This window comes from Fusarium solani (assembly GCF_023522795.1).
Source record: "Fusarium solani strain SB1 chromosome Unknown bctg00000001, whole genome shotgun sequence".
Classification (NCBI taxonomy): Eukaryota; Fungi; Ascomycota; class Sordariomycetes; order Hypocreales; family Nectriaceae; genus Fusarium; species Fusarium solani.
The window spans coordinates 590,644-608,286 of record NW_027072156.1 but is presented as its reverse complement, the minus strand read 5'-3'; the positions used below and the strand labels follow the sequence as shown (position 1 = coordinate 608,286).

General features: G+C 53.1%; 7 protein-coding genes across 7 annotated transcripts; 1 reads left to right on the top strand and 6 right to left on the bottom strand.

Annotated features, from left to right (window-relative positions):
• Positions 1 to 210: 210 nt before the first annotated feature.
• On the bottom strand, positions 211 to 1,281 carry MRS44_002286 (uncharacterized protein; the record flags this gene model as incomplete). Its single annotated transcript, XM_046271518.2, has 1 exon — positions 211 to 1,281. One exon carries the CDS (start codon positions 1,279 to 1,281, stop codon positions 211 to 213), a length of 1,071 nt encoding a protein of 356 aa, XP_046126859.2.
• A 538-nt stretch (positions 1,282 to 1,819) lies between these two features.
• On the bottom strand, positions 1,820 to 2,853 carry MRS44_002285 (uncharacterized protein; the record flags this gene model as incomplete). The annotated part of the gene is made up of 2 exons (XM_065622762.1): positions 1,820 to 2,157; positions 2,304 to 2,853. 2 exons carry the CDS (start codon positions 2,851 to 2,853, stop codon positions 1,820 to 1,822), a joined length of 888 nt encoding a protein of 295 aa, XP_065478834.1.
• Positions 2,854 to 3,240: 387 nt separating this feature from the next.
• MRS44_002284 (uncharacterized protein) lies at positions 3,241 to 5,253 on the bottom strand (the record flags this gene model as incomplete). Its single annotated transcript, XM_065622761.1, has 5 exons — positions 3,241 to 3,544; positions 3,592 to 4,190; positions 4,351 to 4,957; positions 5,007 to 5,166; positions 5,220 to 5,253. The coding sequence occupies 5 exons, from the start codon at positions 5,251 to 5,253 to the stop codon at positions 3,241 to 3,243; spliced, it is 1,704 nt and encodes a 567-aa protein (XP_065478833.1).
• Positions 5,254 to 5,779: 526 nt separating this feature from the next.
• MRS44_002283 (uncharacterized protein) lies at positions 5,780 to 7,136 on the bottom strand (the record flags this gene model as incomplete). Its single annotated transcript, XM_065622760.1, has 3 exons — positions 5,780 to 5,957; positions 6,005 to 6,173; positions 6,224 to 7,136. The coding sequence occupies 3 exons, from the start codon at positions 7,134 to 7,136 to the stop codon at positions 5,780 to 5,782; spliced, it is 1,260 nt and encodes a 419-aa protein (XP_065478832.1).
• A 1,244-nt stretch (positions 7,137 to 8,380) lies between these two features.
• Positions 8,381 to 10,991, bottom strand: MRS44_002282 (uncharacterized protein; the record flags this gene model as incomplete). Its single annotated transcript, XM_065622759.1, has 3 exons — positions 8,381 to 9,634; positions 9,685 to 10,513; positions 10,561 to 10,991. The coding sequence occupies 3 exons, from the start codon at positions 10,989 to 10,991 to the stop codon at positions 8,381 to 8,383; spliced, it is 2,514 nt and encodes an 837-aa protein (XP_065478831.1).
• A 1,478-nt stretch (positions 10,992 to 12,469) lies between these two features.
• Positions 12,470 to 13,902, top strand: MRS44_002281 (uncharacterized protein; the record flags this gene model as incomplete). The annotated part of the gene is made up of 4 exons (XM_046277470.2): positions 12,470 to 12,704; positions 12,951 to 13,006; positions 13,141 to 13,589; positions 13,641 to 13,902. 4 exons carry the CDS (start codon positions 12,470 to 12,472, stop codon positions 13,900 to 13,902), a joined length of 1,002 nt encoding a protein of 333 aa, XP_046126854.1.
• A 2,405-nt stretch (positions 13,903 to 16,307) lies between these two features.
• On the bottom strand, positions 16,308 to 17,313 carry MRS44_002280 (uncharacterized protein; the record flags this gene model as incomplete). The annotated part of the gene is made up of 2 exons (XM_046277469.2): positions 16,308 to 16,741; positions 16,791 to 17,313. The coding sequence occupies 2 exons, from the start codon at positions 17,311 to 17,313 to the stop codon at positions 16,308 to 16,310; spliced, it is 957 nt and encodes a 318-aa protein (XP_046126853.1).
• Positions 17,314 to 17,643: the final 330 nt, after the last annotated feature.

Here is a 17,643-nt window from a genome sequence, read left to right as displayed (position 1 = left end):
TTTGGCACCCGAGAACTCGGACGTTGCCTTCAGTGGCCTTAGAGATTGAAAACAGACTTGTCCATACCATGTTAACCTAGGGCACAGGATTCGTTTATTGACACAATTCACTTGACGCACTCAATGGCCGGTAATGCCTTAGATTGGACTGTCCGCAAAAAAGACATCGAGACTCGTTGATCAATGGCAGCATCACGATGCTGAGATATCCTACAGCAGCGCAAACAGGGTTGCCAGGGGCAAAAACAGGACCAACGTTGGCAATATGGCCTCTATTTCACCGACTGCGGCACTATGATCATCATCTTCTTGTTCTTCTTCCTCTTTGCCCTCGTTACACTCATCCTCAATGTGCTGGTTATCCTCCGGGGTGTTGTTTAGACCCCTCATACAGACCAACTCTGAGACAGGCTGTCTGGCCTCCTCAGTTTCATAATAGGACTCAGAACTCCTATTCTTAGCATATCCCCAGGTGACGAGCACCATATCAGTACTGTAACTAGCATCTCTGACGCCAAGCCCATGCTGGTCTGGAGTATTGAGCGGGGAGACGAAGGAGACAAGCTCGGTGCCTCTCAGCCAGGTGATGTTTTTGGCCTGGTCCTTTCCAATTTCATCACTCCACTGAGTGTAGTTTTCTGCAGCCCGAATCGAGGTCATGTCGACGATGAGCTTGCATTCTGGAGGGTCCCGAGGGTTTCCAATTTCCCACTCTCTGCCGTTCCATGTTGGGCTATTCTCCAAAGCGTCGAGGCACGTGTCATTGAACGTGGCCTTGCATGAGCCATTTCCATACATCAGCCTTTCTAGCTCATACCCGCTGAAACGGCTGTTGCGGTCGAGAAAGTAGTATCCAAGACTGACACGCCACGACGGGTGCGGCGTGTAGAAACCTTGGCGCTCGACCACGTCCTCGACGAGAGCGGATGGGGGCTCGAGGCGGATCATGGAGCCAGCAAAGACAGCGTCGGTGTCATCATCTGTGACGACGGGCTTTGCGGGGATCTTGGCGCGAACAGTAAGAGAGATAGCCCATCCGTCGATTGAGTCGGCATCCTCGTAGGGCTGAAAGATGTTGTAGCCGGGAATTGGCCATCGGCGGATGAGGTCGTAGTCTGCCATGAGAGAAGGCCAGTCCTCGTCCGAGACGTTGCCAGGCGCTGAGGCTCGGAGTGCTCTTTCGCCTCTGTAGTTGCTGCCGGGCCCAAAATCCTTTTTCCAGGCCTGGCCGAGGACTTGGGGGGCGTAAGATGCCAAGAGGAATGCATATGGGAAGAGCATGTTGCTTGAATGTGATATCTTTGTTGTTAGGTCTTTCGCTTCCCTTCCGAGAAGAAGTGTTGGGCACAGTAGCAGTGAAAATAATTACGCGGTGATCTCTGTCTTCTCTCCATTTCAGTCCCTTATATCTTGAAAGACACAGATCGCGATGCACTCTTGGCAGTCCTGGTCACCTTAGCTGGCATGTCAGTCTTGACGTCTTTGGGAGATACACCTGACAGGCATGACGCGCGCCGATGCTTGATCATTCTATTATATAGCAAATGAAATGAAAGGGGCATGGTTGCCTTCAATAACCAGGTTTAAAGGCCTTGTCAAGATTGAGGTACAGCGTATAGGGGATGACCTAGGGCCGCCGCGCCCGCTTGATGGTTGCAATGCGCCGAGTTGAGGTGGTGGATGATCGCTGTTGCAGAGGCTATCACGGCCATTCATAGGCAGACATACGACTGCACCCCGGAATTGATAGGCGTCAACTAAACCAACACCAACGGCTTCTCTACACGGAACATCGCATACATCTTGGCTGACGCCACCATCAAGGCGCAGCACCAACCAAGACCGTCTCCCCTTCCTCCAATCCCGCCCATCTCCAACACGCATCCCACAAAATTCTCTGCTTGTTCTCGTCCTTGGTCATCGGAGACTCTTCTTCTCTCTTGACGCCCAAGAAATATCCCCTTGTGCCTTCAAACTCCTTTCCGACGCTCAACTCTGCCAGATCCTTGCCTGCGTCTGCGGAGCGACGGAATGAGCTTGTTATGTGTTTTGTAAGGGGGAGGAGATGGCATATCGTGCCGAGAATGAAGCGGATGACGGGTTTTTGGGCCGTGTGCGCGCGAGAGTCGACGATGCCGCCTGGGTCCATTGCTGTGACTGTGATGCCCGAGAGGTTTGGATCCTACAGACGTTAGATTTACATTGTAAAGGAGGGGAGTAACATGCCTTTTTGAACCTTGTGTTGAGATCATGCATCAACACGACATTCGCCAACTTTGCAATCCCATACCTCTGAAACCCACGATCATGTTCCTGTCCAGGTTCATCAGGCAAAGGCTTCACGATCTGCTCCACGTCCTCTGGAATCTGAGCAATGAGCTTGGTGAGAGGGTGTGGTCTGTCGGGATAGTGCGCGTTGGAACCGAGGAGGACAATCCTCCCGTCAGATGCCATGGATCCTAGCAGCTTGAGAATGAGGAGGTAGTGTGATAGATGTCCGACTTGGAAGGATGCCTCGAGGCCACCTTGCGTGTACTTTGTTTCTGATAAAGACCAAGTAAATGCATTACACACGATAGCCTTGATACGCGGCAACTTGCCACTCTTGACCCTCTCGGCCGTCTTTTCAGCAAACGATCGTACATCCGCGAGGGAAGAAAGGTCGAGAGCTTCGATGTGAGCCTTTGCGCTGGGTTTCGAGGTTATAATGTTGGAGAGTTTTGCAGAGTTGGCGTTGGAGGGATCGCGGACGGTGGCGAGGAGGGTGTAGGTTGGGTAGGATGAGAGTAGATGATCGACGAAGCCTAGGGCCACGGAGCCGTTGGCGCCGGTTATTATGACGGTTCCTGTCATGATGTACAAGTAATCGAGATGGGGTTTCAGATGGCGGAACTATGTGAAGGTCGAGTATGGGAGCGGTGTTAAGCTCTGTGTAAAGTATTGATGAAACAATCAAGAGTTCAAGCAAAACGCGAAATAAGAGAAACACTATGGATTTAATAGTTGTAAATCTTCCAGTTTCATTTTAGTAGCCCCCTAATCATAGACATTCCTCACGGCGCAGTCCCGTCCCGGAGCTCCGGCGTGCCCGGAACTCCACGGACTTCCGGGTAGCGGACCACCGTCAACACCTCGTCATCAGTCAGATTCAAGCCAACCTTCCAAATAACCCTTTCCCAAGCGTAAAACACCCAATCAGATACATTATACGTCAAATTAGATCCATCCTAGAGGTATAAATCACAACTCCATATCCTCCAGAATCGTCCACGCAAGAGAAGGACTCATCTCCTCACTCAAACTGATACCCTCCTTTGTCTGCGTCAAACGGTTTACTTGTCCTCTTGCGCGTCGATCCAGCTCCCTCACCACGCCTAGCAACTTCGCAAACGGGTCTTTGGGTAGTTTTTGACACATGGCGTCAAACAGTGTCAGACATGCATCCGAGATCCTCCGGTCTGTTGAGACGTGGTCGTGGGCTGGGAATTCAATCATGTTTACGATTAGGAGGACGAGACAGGAGTATGATCCGCATGTATGTAGCCTAAATTATCAGTTGTCATTCCCAGTAAGTACGTGGAGTATTCTTACCAGAGCGTAAATTCACTCTGTCGTCCCATGGTGATAAGCTCAAGGCACAGCCTCGCACCACTCACACACCCCGTCCACCCAGGCGGCAAAGGCGCAAGGCCAGCTCGTACGAGCTCTCCATCCGGCTCATCATTCTTGACTTCAATGACAGCGGGCGAAAGATAGGTATTCACCCTGTCGATCCAGACATCATCAAACGAAAAGATGGAGTGTAGTTGAATTAAACACTCAAAGTGGCGGTAAAACATGTTGAGCATCAGCAGCGTCGGCATCTGTGAAAGACGCTGCTTTATCCCCTCAGCGGTTTGTAACTCTGGGGGTATAGTCTTGAGCCATTCTGTCATTCTCTCTTCGATGCGGGTGATGTTGTTAGATCGTTGCTCATGCGTGAGTTTCCGTCCCTTTTGACTGTAGAGGAGGTCATTCGTCTTTCCCTGTATAAAAGCAAGTTGCACCCGAGCCCGCAGAAAGTTGAGTTGCACGGAATCCGTGTCAGAAGTGATGACTCCTAACCCATCTTCAGGGTCAGTGGGAGGTAGGTCCAGGTCCGTTTCGCTGTCGAGTTGGTAATAAGGCGATTTACAGCGCAACGCCAACTCCTATAAACCATTAGCAATGTAAAAGAGTCCAAAAATAGATACATACCCTGTCATATATATAAGCAATCCAAAAAACACGACACCTCAAAAGCGCCTCCGCCTTTGAAACCCCCTGCGACGCCAGTCTCGAATGCAACCTCAGACTCTGCGCCAACCTCACAACACTCCCCATCAAAACAATAGCAAGCTGAAAGTCAGCAGACCCCTGATAGAAAATCGCCATCGCAAGAAGAACTTGGACTCCCATTAGGTCTTGCCCCGGCGTCATCAACTCCGTCATGACGGATCGGATGTTGCGGACGCACTGGGCGAGCGGTGGATCGTCCATGTATCTACCCTCAAGGACGCGGTAGGTTATCGCCATGACGATGTTGACTGCTGCCCATGGAACCATGGATCGCTTATTCGGAGATGAATGCCAATCAAGCAGCATCCTCATAAACGTAGGCTCATCAAACAAAGGCATAAGTCGGTTATACTTTTTAAAATAATTATCCACCACGGGTAGAATCTCTGAAAGAGGCGGCAGCTCCAAGTGATGATACGTCGTCAAAGGCATCGGCCACTGATCAGGTTCAAAAAGCGTTGGACTCGCATCAGTCGCTAGACCATCTGCAGGAGTGGATATGTCAATATCGTCAAGGCTGACATCGGGATATCTAGCCGCCGGCACAGAAGCTGAAGTAGAACTCTTTGTACCCGTCAGCACCGAGAGGAGAGCTTCAATGCCTGCCAACCGCTCCTCGAGGGCCTGCATTCGATCCGGCCTGGATTATGTCAGTATTTCCCATCACGGCACTTAGTTAGGGCTCTTACTGTGGTGGCTGAACCGCAGAGGGGATCGTCGTAGTGCTTCGAAGAACGGCTCTTCTTCTGGCCGTCGTAATCTTGCAGGCGACGCCATAGAGAGTACAGTTGGAGCAGGTCGGCTTCCGTCCATCACATTTAATCTTGCGCGAGACGCAGTAATCACAGGCTACATGAGTATCAGCAAGCAAGCCAGAGGAAAACAGCGTTTAGTCTACTTACCCTTTCGCCTGCTGCTTTGCGCAACGTCGTCCATCTTTGACGGCCTTCAGTTCCATCTCGTCATTGAAGAACGGCGCATCATTTGACCGATTGAAGCTTGGGCTTCGCAAGCGACTGACTAATCAAGCCGATTGGTCTTGGCGTTGTTGAGGTCTCCACACCTCCACGACCATCTCAATCTCATGCAAGAGATTGTCTCAGGATTGGATGGATCTAGATCGATAAAGCAAGCTCATCTCTGCCCAATCGCAGAGGCCATCTCAAATTGAGCCAAATTGGACACCAACCCAAGGGGCGCAGACAGTATTCAGAGCTAGGTTCATTGATTCAGCCTCTATTGGTATAATACATTGCAGTCTAACAGGACAAGCAAGCAACTCCGTTTTGTTTCATCATCCGATTTGACCTTTGTATCTCAGAGCGTCTAAATCCGATACCAGCCGAGAAAGCATTTGCTCTAGATCTATAGCATTGTGTGTCTAGTCGTTTGGTCTATCGTTGTCTATCCCATCGTCTAATCTCTATGTCTCTTCGCATGGGGCCCCGACAGCCGTGGAGCTCTACTCCTTGGCCCATCGCATGGCACCCTGGTTGGTGGGGTCGTGCTCGACGTACTTGAGCGTGCCAAAGACGGACCAGAGCTGGCCGAGGAAGCTGCGCTCGTCGTGGTAGTAGAGGTCGCCCAGGAGAGGCTTGATGGCCTCGGTGGCCTCGTCGGCCTTGTAGAAGGGGATGCGGCTGAGATGGTTAGATTGAGTTCACATCAAGCGATAGAGAATACTCACGGGAAAAGGTGGTGGACGACGTGCTTCTCAATGATGCCGTGGAACAGGTGCTTGCCAATGAAGCCAAATTCACGGTCAACGGTAGCGAGAGCGCCCTTGACATAGGTCCAGCCCTCGTTGGTGTAGTGAGGGACCTCGGTGTGGTGGTGGTGGAGGTAGGTGATGGCGACTAAAATCACGTCAGCAGCTATTCTACTCTCACAAATGAACAAATCTTACCCAGCCAGTGGTGCACCCAGAAGTAGGGGACGGCGTAGAGGAACAGCACGGTAGAGGTTCCGACAGCCTTGGAGGCAAAGTACAGGGCGGTGAAGGTGATGGCAAGGCCGAGGTCCGAGATGAAGATGAAGATGGCCTCGTTGGGGCGGAACACGGCGCTGGTGGGCTCAAAGTGGCTGACGCGGAACCACTTGGCCAGACCCTTGGGCTCCCACTGCTTGCTACCCTTACCAGCGCTAGCGTTGAACAGGAGGTACACCTGCCAGCCGAAGAGCTGGTGGAAGACGATCCTGATGAGCTGGGCGATGGGGGTGTCCTCAAACAGCTCGTTCAGGTCAATGCCGGCAAAGATGCTGTGCTTCTTGGGCTGGGTGGCGGGCACAAAGGCCATGTCGAGGTCCATGTGGCCGGTGAAGCGGTGGTGGCGGTGGTGAGAGTACTTCCATGAGAAGTAGGGCACCAGGAGGAACGAGTGGAGGAACCATCCGACGACATTGTTGAGCTTTCCGTGAGTAGAGAAAGCACCGTGGCCGCACTCGTGGCCCAGGATCCAGACACCAGTGCACACAAGGCCCTGAACAAAGCCGTAGACCATCCAGGCGGCGACGCGCAGCCTCTGGTCAGGGATGGCGGGAATGTAGGTCAGGGCAGCCCAGACGAGGGTGGCCACCATGGCAAAGTCGCGGAAGACATAGTAGAAGGAGGTGAAGAGCGAGGGCTGGAAGCAGTGGGCGGGGATGGCATCCTTGATGGTCTTGATATCGGGGAATTGAGGCTGCTGCTGAGGCTCCAGAGTCACCTTTGCGACAGAGTCAACAGGCTGAAGAAGAGAGAGAGGGGAGTGAGTAGAACTGACCTTGGCAGAAGGCTTCTCAACCACAACAGTGGTCGAAGTACGCTGTCGAGTAGCCATGTTGAGCTGATCTAGACAGAACAATTGGGAGACGTAGAAGACGAGCCAGCGACCTCAGACCAATTGATGTTTGCTAGAGAAGGGGAAGAGAAAGAAAGGTGGGAAATTTTTCTCTCCTTGGGCTCCCTCCCTGTTGGCTCTCGTCCCAGCTTTAAACCCAGAGCTGTCCCTCCTCTCCCCTCGTTTGCTCGTCTTGACCTAATCCAGCCATGGCATAAAAAAAAGTGCGTTTGCCCCCCCAGTCTCCGCTCAACAAGAGCAAAGAGACCCTTGGAGAATAGGGGTCCAGAACTCCATCCCGTTGCACAGGCCAATGGGGCCGGGGTGTTGGGCCATTTAGCGGCGATGCTGGGCCCACGATGCGGGAAATCATGGAGCTGTTTGGCCTGGCAGTGGGCGCTGGAGAAGGGCAGATGTCGTGTACGAGAAAGGGCCATTCGCATCGTATCCGTTTGAAAGCGGTGAGGGAGGCCAATTGGCGGCTACGCTCATGTCATGTCGTTCGTTTGGACGAGTCGGGCAAAAACTTTGTTGATATCTGAGACCAGGTTCCTGGATTGTGGAGTCGTGCCACGAGCTGATAAGACCAATCCGCAGGATGTGACTGGTCACGTTACCTAGCGCCGTTTCTGGAACAAGGAAACTCCGTCGGTCTAGAAGAGATTTCGGCGTTTGAGTGACATGAGTCGCATTAATTTGCCATGTGAATGTGAAAAGTTATGCAAAGGCGGATGAAGGGATGTTTGTAAATCCCGACACTTTCGCCGCGCCGTTTCGGCAAACAGGCCAAGGAATGGCGGTCCTGCGCTTGTGGCCACGACGCGATTCATGCAGCAGCAGGGCACAGTCCGACAGACTGACTCGATTGGGTTCAATTCAATTCAATGCATTCTATTATTAAAAAGCCTCGCTTGGGACATTCGTGCGTGCAGATCATCCTCCAGGGCCTTGACCGTTCGTTCGTTCGTTCGTTCCCTTGGTTTGTTGTCCCCTCTATCTATATGTTATTGTTGTCGCGCGATGATGTTGCTGTGCGTATATACTAAAAACCGATACCCAAAATGTCGTTCGTTGCGCCTTTCAAATGATGACCTCAGATCTTTCCGCCCTTCTCAAAGGTTGCCTCTCAAAGGTTGCCTGCCCTCAAAGGACGCCTGCTTGCCTGACCCGACCGCCTTTCTTCCCTCTTCTCCTCTTCTGCTCCTCATACATTATCGTTACAGTCGTGATTACAACCCCCCTTCTCAGAAGATGAACGAGGCGACAAACACCAGGCAAGTGTAGGCGGTCGTGACGGTGTACTCGAGCTCGAACCACGCAGCCTGTCCACCAAAAGCAATCTTCTTGCTCGCCTTGGTCGGGTGCGCAACCTGCGTCTTGGGATCGCGGTTGAGCAGATCCTCTCGGTCCGGCATCGCAGGCGGGTCGATGGCGTACGAGATGGGCGTCCACAGAGAGCTGCAGATGAAGAGGAACGTCAGCGGCGGCCAGAAGGCGTGCGTGAGCAGCCCCACGAGCACACCGCGAGTCGTGTCCTGAGTCGAAAAGGACCGGAACGATGTCAGCACCACCGCGACAAGAGTCAAGTAGACAAACGCCAGGTGGAACAGCGCCATGTAGTTCATCAGGATGCCCCAGAGACGGCGGAACATGTTCTTTCTAAGCTTGGGGTCACGCTCGTTCAGGGCAGAGCCAAGAGAACCGGTAGGCTTGAAGGCCTGTGTCTGTCCGCCCAACCAGGTAGGAAGGATGAAGGACCGAATGATGCACAGAGCAATGTAGGGCGACATCCAGAGCTGGTATCGGGAACCTCGCTGACCGGTGTGGTAGCCCGCGGGAATGAACAGGGCAAACTCGCACAGTCGGTTCGAAATGACGGACGCAAAGCAGGCTCGGACCAGCCATCGCAGCTGCTCGTCAGTGGCGTAGGCGACCAGGGGCTTCTGCATGATCAGGATGATGGGGATGGCGAAGAGCGAAATGGTGAGCAGGATGGTGTAGATGCTGAGCGAAGCGTACAGGAAACCTGAGAATCGCTGGGCAACAGTCATCTGCTTGACCTTGTCACCCCACAGGCAGAAGTTGAGCTTGAAAGACGTGTCGACAGTTCCAATGGCCCATCGAGTTCGCTGCTTAAGGTGGCTGCCATAGTCCTCAGGAACAGTACCGAACTGGAGGGGCTCGTGGACGTATGCCGTCTTCCATCCCTTTCCAAGCATCAGAGTAGACGTAGCGACATCCTCAGCCAGAGAACCAAGCGGGAAGTTTCCAATCTGATCGAGAGCCTCGCGACGAGCCACATAACCGGAACCAGTGCACCAGGCAACACCGAGGGAGTCCTTAATGGGCTCGATGACGTGGACGAAAAAGTCGAGACTCTGAGCGAGGGGATCGGAGCGAGGAGTGTTGTAGAACAGCTGGGGCGGACAAGCGAGAGCCATCTTGGGATCGACGAGGAGATGAGGGAGAACAGCACGGAGCCAGTCACGCTCGGGAATCTATACATGTCAGCAAACCATTGGGTGTTGGACGAGGCTGTAATCTTTACCATATCGGCATCCAGAGCCGCCATGAACTGGCCGGCTCCTCCGGGAAGCAGATGCACCTGATCCAGACCGTAGTTCAGGTTACCGGCCTTGAAGTGATGAGGCTGGCCAGGGACCTTGATTCGAGCCATGTAGTAGAGGTTGGGATACGTGAGGGCGAGCTTGGCACACTGGGCCTCGAGGCCGGCGGATTTACCATCGTCGAGAATGACAACTCGGAAGCGGTCACGGGGGTAGTCGAGGTCGCAGGCGGCACGAACCGTATCCATGACGAGGTCATCGTCCTCACCACAGCAGGTAATGAAGGCGTCGACGGTGGGCACGTCGTTGCCCGTCAGCCTCAACTTCGGACGCTGCCTCTTCTTCATGGACCACATGGTCCAGGTGTTGTGCATCAGCGAGGGGATGGCGACGGCAATCTCGACGGCGATGAAGACCCAAGCGGCGGCATATACCTCTCCGGCAGCATTCTGTGCCCATATCACGCAGGCGATTCTCAGGACGAGGTAGGCCATGTACAGGCCTGTGTTAGCAAAGGTCAGGAAGGGCACCAGCTTGAAGACCCAGCGCTTCCATCCCTTCCAAATGTCTGAATCATCCCGCTTGTGAACCTGCTGGATGGCGCTCTCATCTACAGAAAAGTCCTTTGACGAATTGCGAGCCGTAGATCCTGGCAAGAGTGCCGCGAGACTCAGGTGACTCTGGTTCTGTTCATCGGACGAGGTGGAATAGTCAGTGACACTGAATCTCGGATCGTGAAAGCAGGTACTCGGAGGCGTGGGTGGTACCATTAGGCTGGAAGGTCTCCAGTCGACTGAGGAATTGGGATGCCTGTGCCCGGGTGTCGCCTGGCCGCTCCTCAGAGAGGGGTGGCCGACCTCGAGTCCCCGGGGGTCTCGTTGAAGTAGTGCTGAGGCTGAGGGCTACCACCGGCGGGCGACAGAGGCCATTCGGGGGCAGGTGCAGGAGCGTAGTCTTCGATGTGTGCGGGAGATGGTCTCATCGGTGTCTGCCTGCTCTGCTCAGTGATGGAGCGGCCTTGGCCCTGCTGCTGAAAGTCGTCGTGAGCTTGATAGGGTGAGTAGGGTGTATACTGCTGAGGCTCTGGAGGACCATAAGGCGAGTGGAGGTCTTGCTGGTAGAACTGATCTTGAGGTTGCTGCTGCTGAGGCAGTTGTTGACGCTGCTGCTGCTGCTGCTGTTGTTGCTGCTGCTGTGTCTGGTCTTGCTGACGTTGGACGTCGATTTCAACCATTTCCCTATACTCCCTGTCCTGGTCCCCCTCGCCATATCCGCGATACCCGTTCATGTTGGCGGCAGCGACTCAAGATCCTGACGCATGCGCAGACAGGCCCGAGCAAATTAGAGATTTGGATTGGGGTTGGTGGGTGTTAACGGGGTGACGAGCAATTGCTCGGCGTCGACGCTTGGCGGGATGTAAGCTTTTGGAGCCAAGCTCTCTGCAGCGAGTGTTTGGTGTGTGATGAACGAAAGTCTAGATTGGAATTATATTGCATGCATGCAGACAAAAAAAACGAGAGAAGAAGGATTACCGAGGCGACTATGAACGAGAGATAATGGCCAAGGCTGACTTGATTTGAAGAGAGGAAAGGAAAAAAAACATGGGACGGGATGGGATGGGATGACGGAAGGGAGAGAGAGTGACGAGAGGAGGCCGGGGGTGCGAGGGAAAAAGCGTGCCGTAAGGTAGCTAGCGCTGGAAGTTACGGGTCCCGTCACTGACTGGCACTGGCACTGGCACTGGCACTGGCACTGGCATTGGCACGTCCCGCCCGTCCTCAGTCACTGAGTGCCCGCACATCGACGGTTACCAATCCAAGGAACAAAAAAAGACCAACCAGCCACCCCTGCCCTGTCCTTTTCTCCCGGCGAGGGCGGCAGAGATGGAGAGATCCATGCGACACGAACAGAGACACTGCCTGCTGTCCTGGCCCCGGCCTGGCCTGTAGCGGGCGTGACGTGCCAACTGACTGACCTGAACTGGTGGCCTGCCTGGGAACGGCCCATCCTTTCGGTATCGCCCCAGGTGCCAAAGTTGACAGCGCGCTCAGCTCCTCAGCTCCCCTCTCTGCCCGTTCCTGCAGTGACATCCACGGGGCCCCCCCTCCTCCTCGTATCGAGAGATCGCCCTAGACTGGCCCAACTCCACCACAAGCAGCTATACGACTCCCGGGAGCCAGGGGCCATCCCTGTCCTTGATCAGGGGCTCACACCTTCTCAGCTGCTCCAGTGGCCAGCTCTTAACGATGCCGGTCGCTCATTGGATCTGCCATTGCCATTCCGCCTCTAGATTTCACTCTGTGGGTACCCTACTTCGGTTCGGCATTCACACAGGGGGTGTGCGTCTTATCGAAGCAGAAGAGCGCTTCCCTTCAATCAGACCATGGATGGGCTCTCCGCAGCCGACGCAAGGGGGGTGTGTGTGGGTTCTTACTCTCTCTTTCGCCTCCCCCTGGAAGCATGTGTGAGAGAAAAAATATTAGTTGGCGGCTGAAAAGGGAAAGCTGCGTGCAAAGCTGAGCTGAGGCATCCATTTCTCAGGCTTGTTTTCCTTGATTCTGCCCGTCGTCGTCCATCATCCGTTCCGTTGCCCCCCAAGACGTTCGTTCGCTCGTTATTCTGATCTCTCCCGATTGAGACGAGGGCAAAGGGAAAGTCGTCGTTTCGAGTAAGACGAGATAACCTTCAACTGTATAGATTTCTCTCTTTTGTTCACTCGCTCCATCGTCCATCGTTTGTTCGTCTTTTCCCCCACCCCCGTCAGCCATGACGATTCGCTTCCTCGTCAACTTTGGCCTCTTGGCCCTCCCCATCGCCATCACTCTCGGCATCCTCTTTGGCCTTGAGAAGCATCGAGAGGCCACAGGAGGTCCTCCTCTGTTCAAGCCGCAGCCCGACCCGACCAAGCCCAAGAGGCCCAACGATAATGGCATCACGGTCGAGCAGTACTGCCAAAAGTCGTATGGTATTCATCCAGAGACCAAGGGCCTTGAGTTTACACGTGAGTACTTTTTTTCATGGCTTTTTTTCTCACACTCATTTTACCCATTGTTATTTTTATCTTTTTTCTATGCCCCCCTAGTAGATGTAGACACCTGCCAGACCGTTTGGTGCCTCCTTGTCCTCCCCCGCGTCTGTCATATGCACCTTGCCGTCTTGATGGTTGAGCCGCATCATGAACGTCAAGCTTGGCTCAACATCTGTGCGACATGGTTGTGTTACAATTTACTGACATGATTTGATGTAGTGAATCCCAACCAGTGGGGTGTGAAGGATGGTGGAAAGGGAGGAATGTGTTTATATGTAAGCTTGACGCCTTTTCTCATCTCATCTCTTGAGTCCCCGGATTTTCATCCCCTCAACCATCCTGGCATGGCATCCCAACTGCCGTTGATGGAGATCCACCTACTTCATCATGTACCTAACACGATACTCAGGTCGACATCCACAACAACAAGACCTATGACACAGAGTTCACGGCGCCCAACTGGGCCAGCGTCTGGGCCTATCCCGTCGACGATGTCAAGGCTCCTGTGCACGCCTTCCCCAACGTCATGGTTGAAAGCGACACGTTCCCCGTCAAGCTAAACACGATTGAAAAGATTGAGATCGACTTTGCCTGGACCTACGCTGCTGGTAACACGTCGGCCAAGGGAAGTAAGCACATCACAAAGTCCGACTTTGACGATCTGGTGGATCGTGAGGTCAACGCCAACGTCGCCATGGATATGTTCTTGGACAAGGACAAGGAAAAGTCAAAGGTCAGTGAGGACGCTTCTCACGAAATCATGGTGTGGTTTGCGGCCATTGGAGCTGCTACTCAGCCTATCGGTTTCAATGGCGGCGCGAGTCCTGTGGCGACCAAGACTCTTCACGGAGTCAAGTTGTGAGTTTCACTCCACATCAGTTCATACCATCTACTGACTGATTCTCCCAGCGAACTCTACGTCGGCGTCAACGACGAGACCAAGCAAAAGGTGCTCACGTGGTACGTCAAGGAGCCCGTGGAAAAGTTCAGCGGCGACCTCTCCCCTCTGGTCAACGAGATCCTGTCCATGAGCGACACGGACTACCCGTCCCCTACTGATTATCTCGGCTACATGGCCTGGGGAACCGAAGCCTACTCTTCCAACAATGAGTATGTCACGTTCAACGTGACGCAGCTGGCGATAGATGTCGAGACTACGAGTTCTACTTAAACGCGATTATACGCAGCAGCAGCAGCAGAAGCAGCAAATGTCATGAACGTACTATATAGAATACTTAATGAAAGAATTGGGCGTTTTGTTTGGAACACTCTCTATTGTTTTGATTGCAAACGGAATACAACACGCCACCTTTTCTGTGCCCAGCAACCACGACAAAAGCCCTCCCCTCCCTTTGCCGCCCATCCCCCTTTGACCTGGCCTCCCCCCAATCGGGCTTGACGCCTCGTGGCTGGGAACTTCGGGAAGCTAGCGACCGGTGATAAAAATAAAAACAAAGCAGAGCAAAGCAAATGCCCTGGTCTCTTTCTCACGTCGGCATTTCCTAGCGCGGAACAAGGCCAGCTTGTTATCGCGCCGAGCCGAAAGGGCCTTTTTTCTCGTTGCCAGATTGTTAGTGGACCACACACGAGCAGAGAAGCCTGCTGATCAGAATGCTCCTTTCGGTAGGCTCGTATTTGACCAAACCACTTTGAAGTGAGCGAGAGAGCCGCGGGGAGAAGGCTGTCCCCGAGCCTGGGGGAGTGGGCGCATCATGACGAAGAGTTGCGACATGGGACGAAACCTTGTTCGCTGTCGGGTGAACCGGGAGGGGAGGGGTAAACAAACAGGTGCATCTCTTATCTGTTCAGGGCCAATTGGGGAGAAGATTTGCAGCTGAGTGACAGACTCGAGCAAAGTGAAAGGTCGCACAGCTGGCATGGGTTGAGAGACCTCTGTGTGAGACGCACAATGAGCTGCAGTAGCACATCTAGACAAGAGTCAAAGAGGTGAACATTGAACGGGTAATTAAGAAAGCCAAGCTTTTGTTCATGCCATCGTCAGCGTGATGCCTCGAACCGACCTGCCGTCAGACCACCATCAGCAAAAAAGAAAACGAAGAGAAGCACCAACAGCGGCCAGCACCCACTTCCGGGGAGGGGCGCCACTACGAGACAGCCACTGCCAGGTTACAGCACATGGTGTGGTTGCAAAACCCCGCAAGAAGGGAACATGTCTGTTCCTCCGGGCGTTCCGCAGGCTGTGCAAATGTTGGTTGGACCTTTGATCTTGGTGTATACGAGAAGTGCTGTTTTGGAAAAACAACCGCTGTCTCAAAATCCCCATCTCTAGGGCTCTAAAAAGGCGGCAGCTCCGTTGATCTTCTTGTGACAAAAAACCCACAAGCGTTGAGCCACTCCCGCAATCTGAAGCCGGCCATGTCCAAGGTTCAAGCCATGACATCGTCGACTTTAATTTCCCAGAACCAAGGAAGATGGACTTCTTTTCACTTTGAGTTTTTTACGGATCGTTCGCAATTGGCTCGGTATTCGAGATGGTGAAAGATTCAACTTCCGGACCCATCGTGCTACTACGGAAGACGGAATCGAACAAAGTGGATATTAGATATCGCGCCAACGGGACATCATGAAGCATTCATCGCCGATCGGCAAAAGCTTGAAATGAAAATCTCTGATAACAGAAAAAGACGTCATTTTTCTCCTTTTTCATCTTGCAGAGACCTCGAGATAATGGGTCTTGGCCCCGAGATTAAGCATTGCCCAGTCTTCCAGGGGGCTCAGACAAGCCCGTCCACCCCTGTCTTGATTTTCTCCCTGTACCTGCGTCGATGGACTCGCCCTTGCGGTGGATAGCGTCCCGTTAGCCTGCATCAGAAGGGGGGAAGGCGCCCGCGATAAGACTCTTTTGATTGAGATTCGGGCTTGAGATTTTTTTTGAGTCGAGATGTTAGGGCTTAGACTGGTGCCAACTCATCATGGGCTGCGTGACCACGTTGCAGATGTGTACCCGGAAAGGAATTGTAAGCGGACATTGAAACTATTGACTGTAGGGCCCGTAGGGTATGCAGGTACTGGGAATTAGTTGGCAGTCTGTGCCCACTTGATTGCAGCGATATTGGACCACGACTGCAGCTTCAGCACGCATGTATTTGACCGCATATCTGTGACTCGGTGTATACTGTTATGAATAAAGAGTCAATATAAAAAACACTGTATTAATATAAATAACTACGAGGACGCGCAATTGTTTCACTCTCAAGATTGCTGGAATCAAGGAACGCATTCCATCTTTCACTGCCAGCTCGACAGGCTACCCTGTACTCCAGAAATCCTTTCGGAAAACAGATCCGTAACGGGAAGCATGGTCCAGGGGTAAAAAGACGCACGTACACGCACGCACGAGGAATGCTGTGCGACCGACGCACACAAATTTTTGTTCTCTATGATCCGGTAGATTGGGAGTCCAGCTAGCAATGTCGAGTGACAGGCCGGGGTCCATCGATGAAAAATACCACTTTTTTTGAGAAGCAAAGAAATGAATATCATGTCCACGTTTTTGGTCCCCCTTCTAAAACCCATCCAACACCTCGCTAAAAAAAACAAACACAAAACACAAAATCATGACTCGGTCAATCGTTTCGCCTGCTCATCCATCCTCTCCAAATGAAACTTTGTAACCGGACTCGCAACATCCTTAAAAATCTCCTCAATCTGCCCCATGAGCAACGGCCCCGGGTTACAAAGCTGATGATCCAGGGCAGGTTTCCCTCCAACGTGCCCGATGTCGTGGATCACCAGTCCTGTCATCTTGCGGTGCAGGCTGACGATGCTGTCTGGGACCTCTTCCGCTGAGGGGAGGGGCCAGAGGCCCGCCCTGGCGAGACAAAAGGTCATGGACCCGAGGATCATGGACTCGCAGCGGTGCGGGCCCATCCACTCTGCGTGCCGGCACCATCGCGGCTTTTCGTCCACCACGAGTAGGTTTTCCACCATGTCGCGGAGCACCCCTAGGAGAGCTTGTATCGTCTGGAGTCGGATCGCCGAGATTCTTTCTGTAAGTTGTTAGTTGACCCAAATGCTTCACGGGATATGTGTACGCACCAATAATGTCAGGCGGCATCTTGAGCTTGTCAAACTCATCCTCGGCCGTCCTCCCCATGTCCGACTCCATCAGCATCCTCAGCGCCATCCTCGAGAAAGCCTCCTTGCGTCCAAACTCCCACGACACCCAGAGAGCCTTTGCCATGCTCACGCTCGAGTCTCTAACTTCAATCGAAGCCATCCACCCGTTGATCCACGGCTCCAGTAACCTCGTGCAGTCGTAGTAATTCGACAGCACCGCCAGATCGTACAGCTCATCCAGCGGCATCCTCCTCGGCACCCTGCCGAAATGGGAGTGCGAAATGTTTAGAAAGACCTCCATCGGTGCTGAGTCGTCTTCTGGTAGCTCCACGACCCATTCCTCGCCCTCGGCAAGTCGGGTTTTGCTCTCGGTGAAATGTCCGTACAGCATGCGCTCAAACACGGGTGACGCCCTCGACAGCGCACGGGAGCAGGCCGAAAAGAGTTTCTTCTCCCTGCCGACCTTGAGCGTGATGTCTGCGCGGGGGTCAAACTCGATCATGGTTCAGTTGGAAAGGTAAGCGATGCGAGTAAAATAAAAAGAAATTGAGAGACCTGAAACTTGGGAGAGGAATGCGTCGATTCTTTTTGAGGTTATTGACTGTTGAAGCCTGGGTTCGCATCTCGTCTCTCTAATTATAGACACATCGCCAAGAGCGACACAACGCCAAGAGTTCATGACACGAGGCGAAAGAGACGGCCTGGGCGGTGCTAAAAAACCCAGCCTTGCTTAAACAATTCGTCCAATTCCAACCGTGTCAGAAATGTTACGACTCGGGCGAAGCCATTTAGACGGGCGAGCCAAGAGTTGGAATGTGCAGAGTGGAAAATG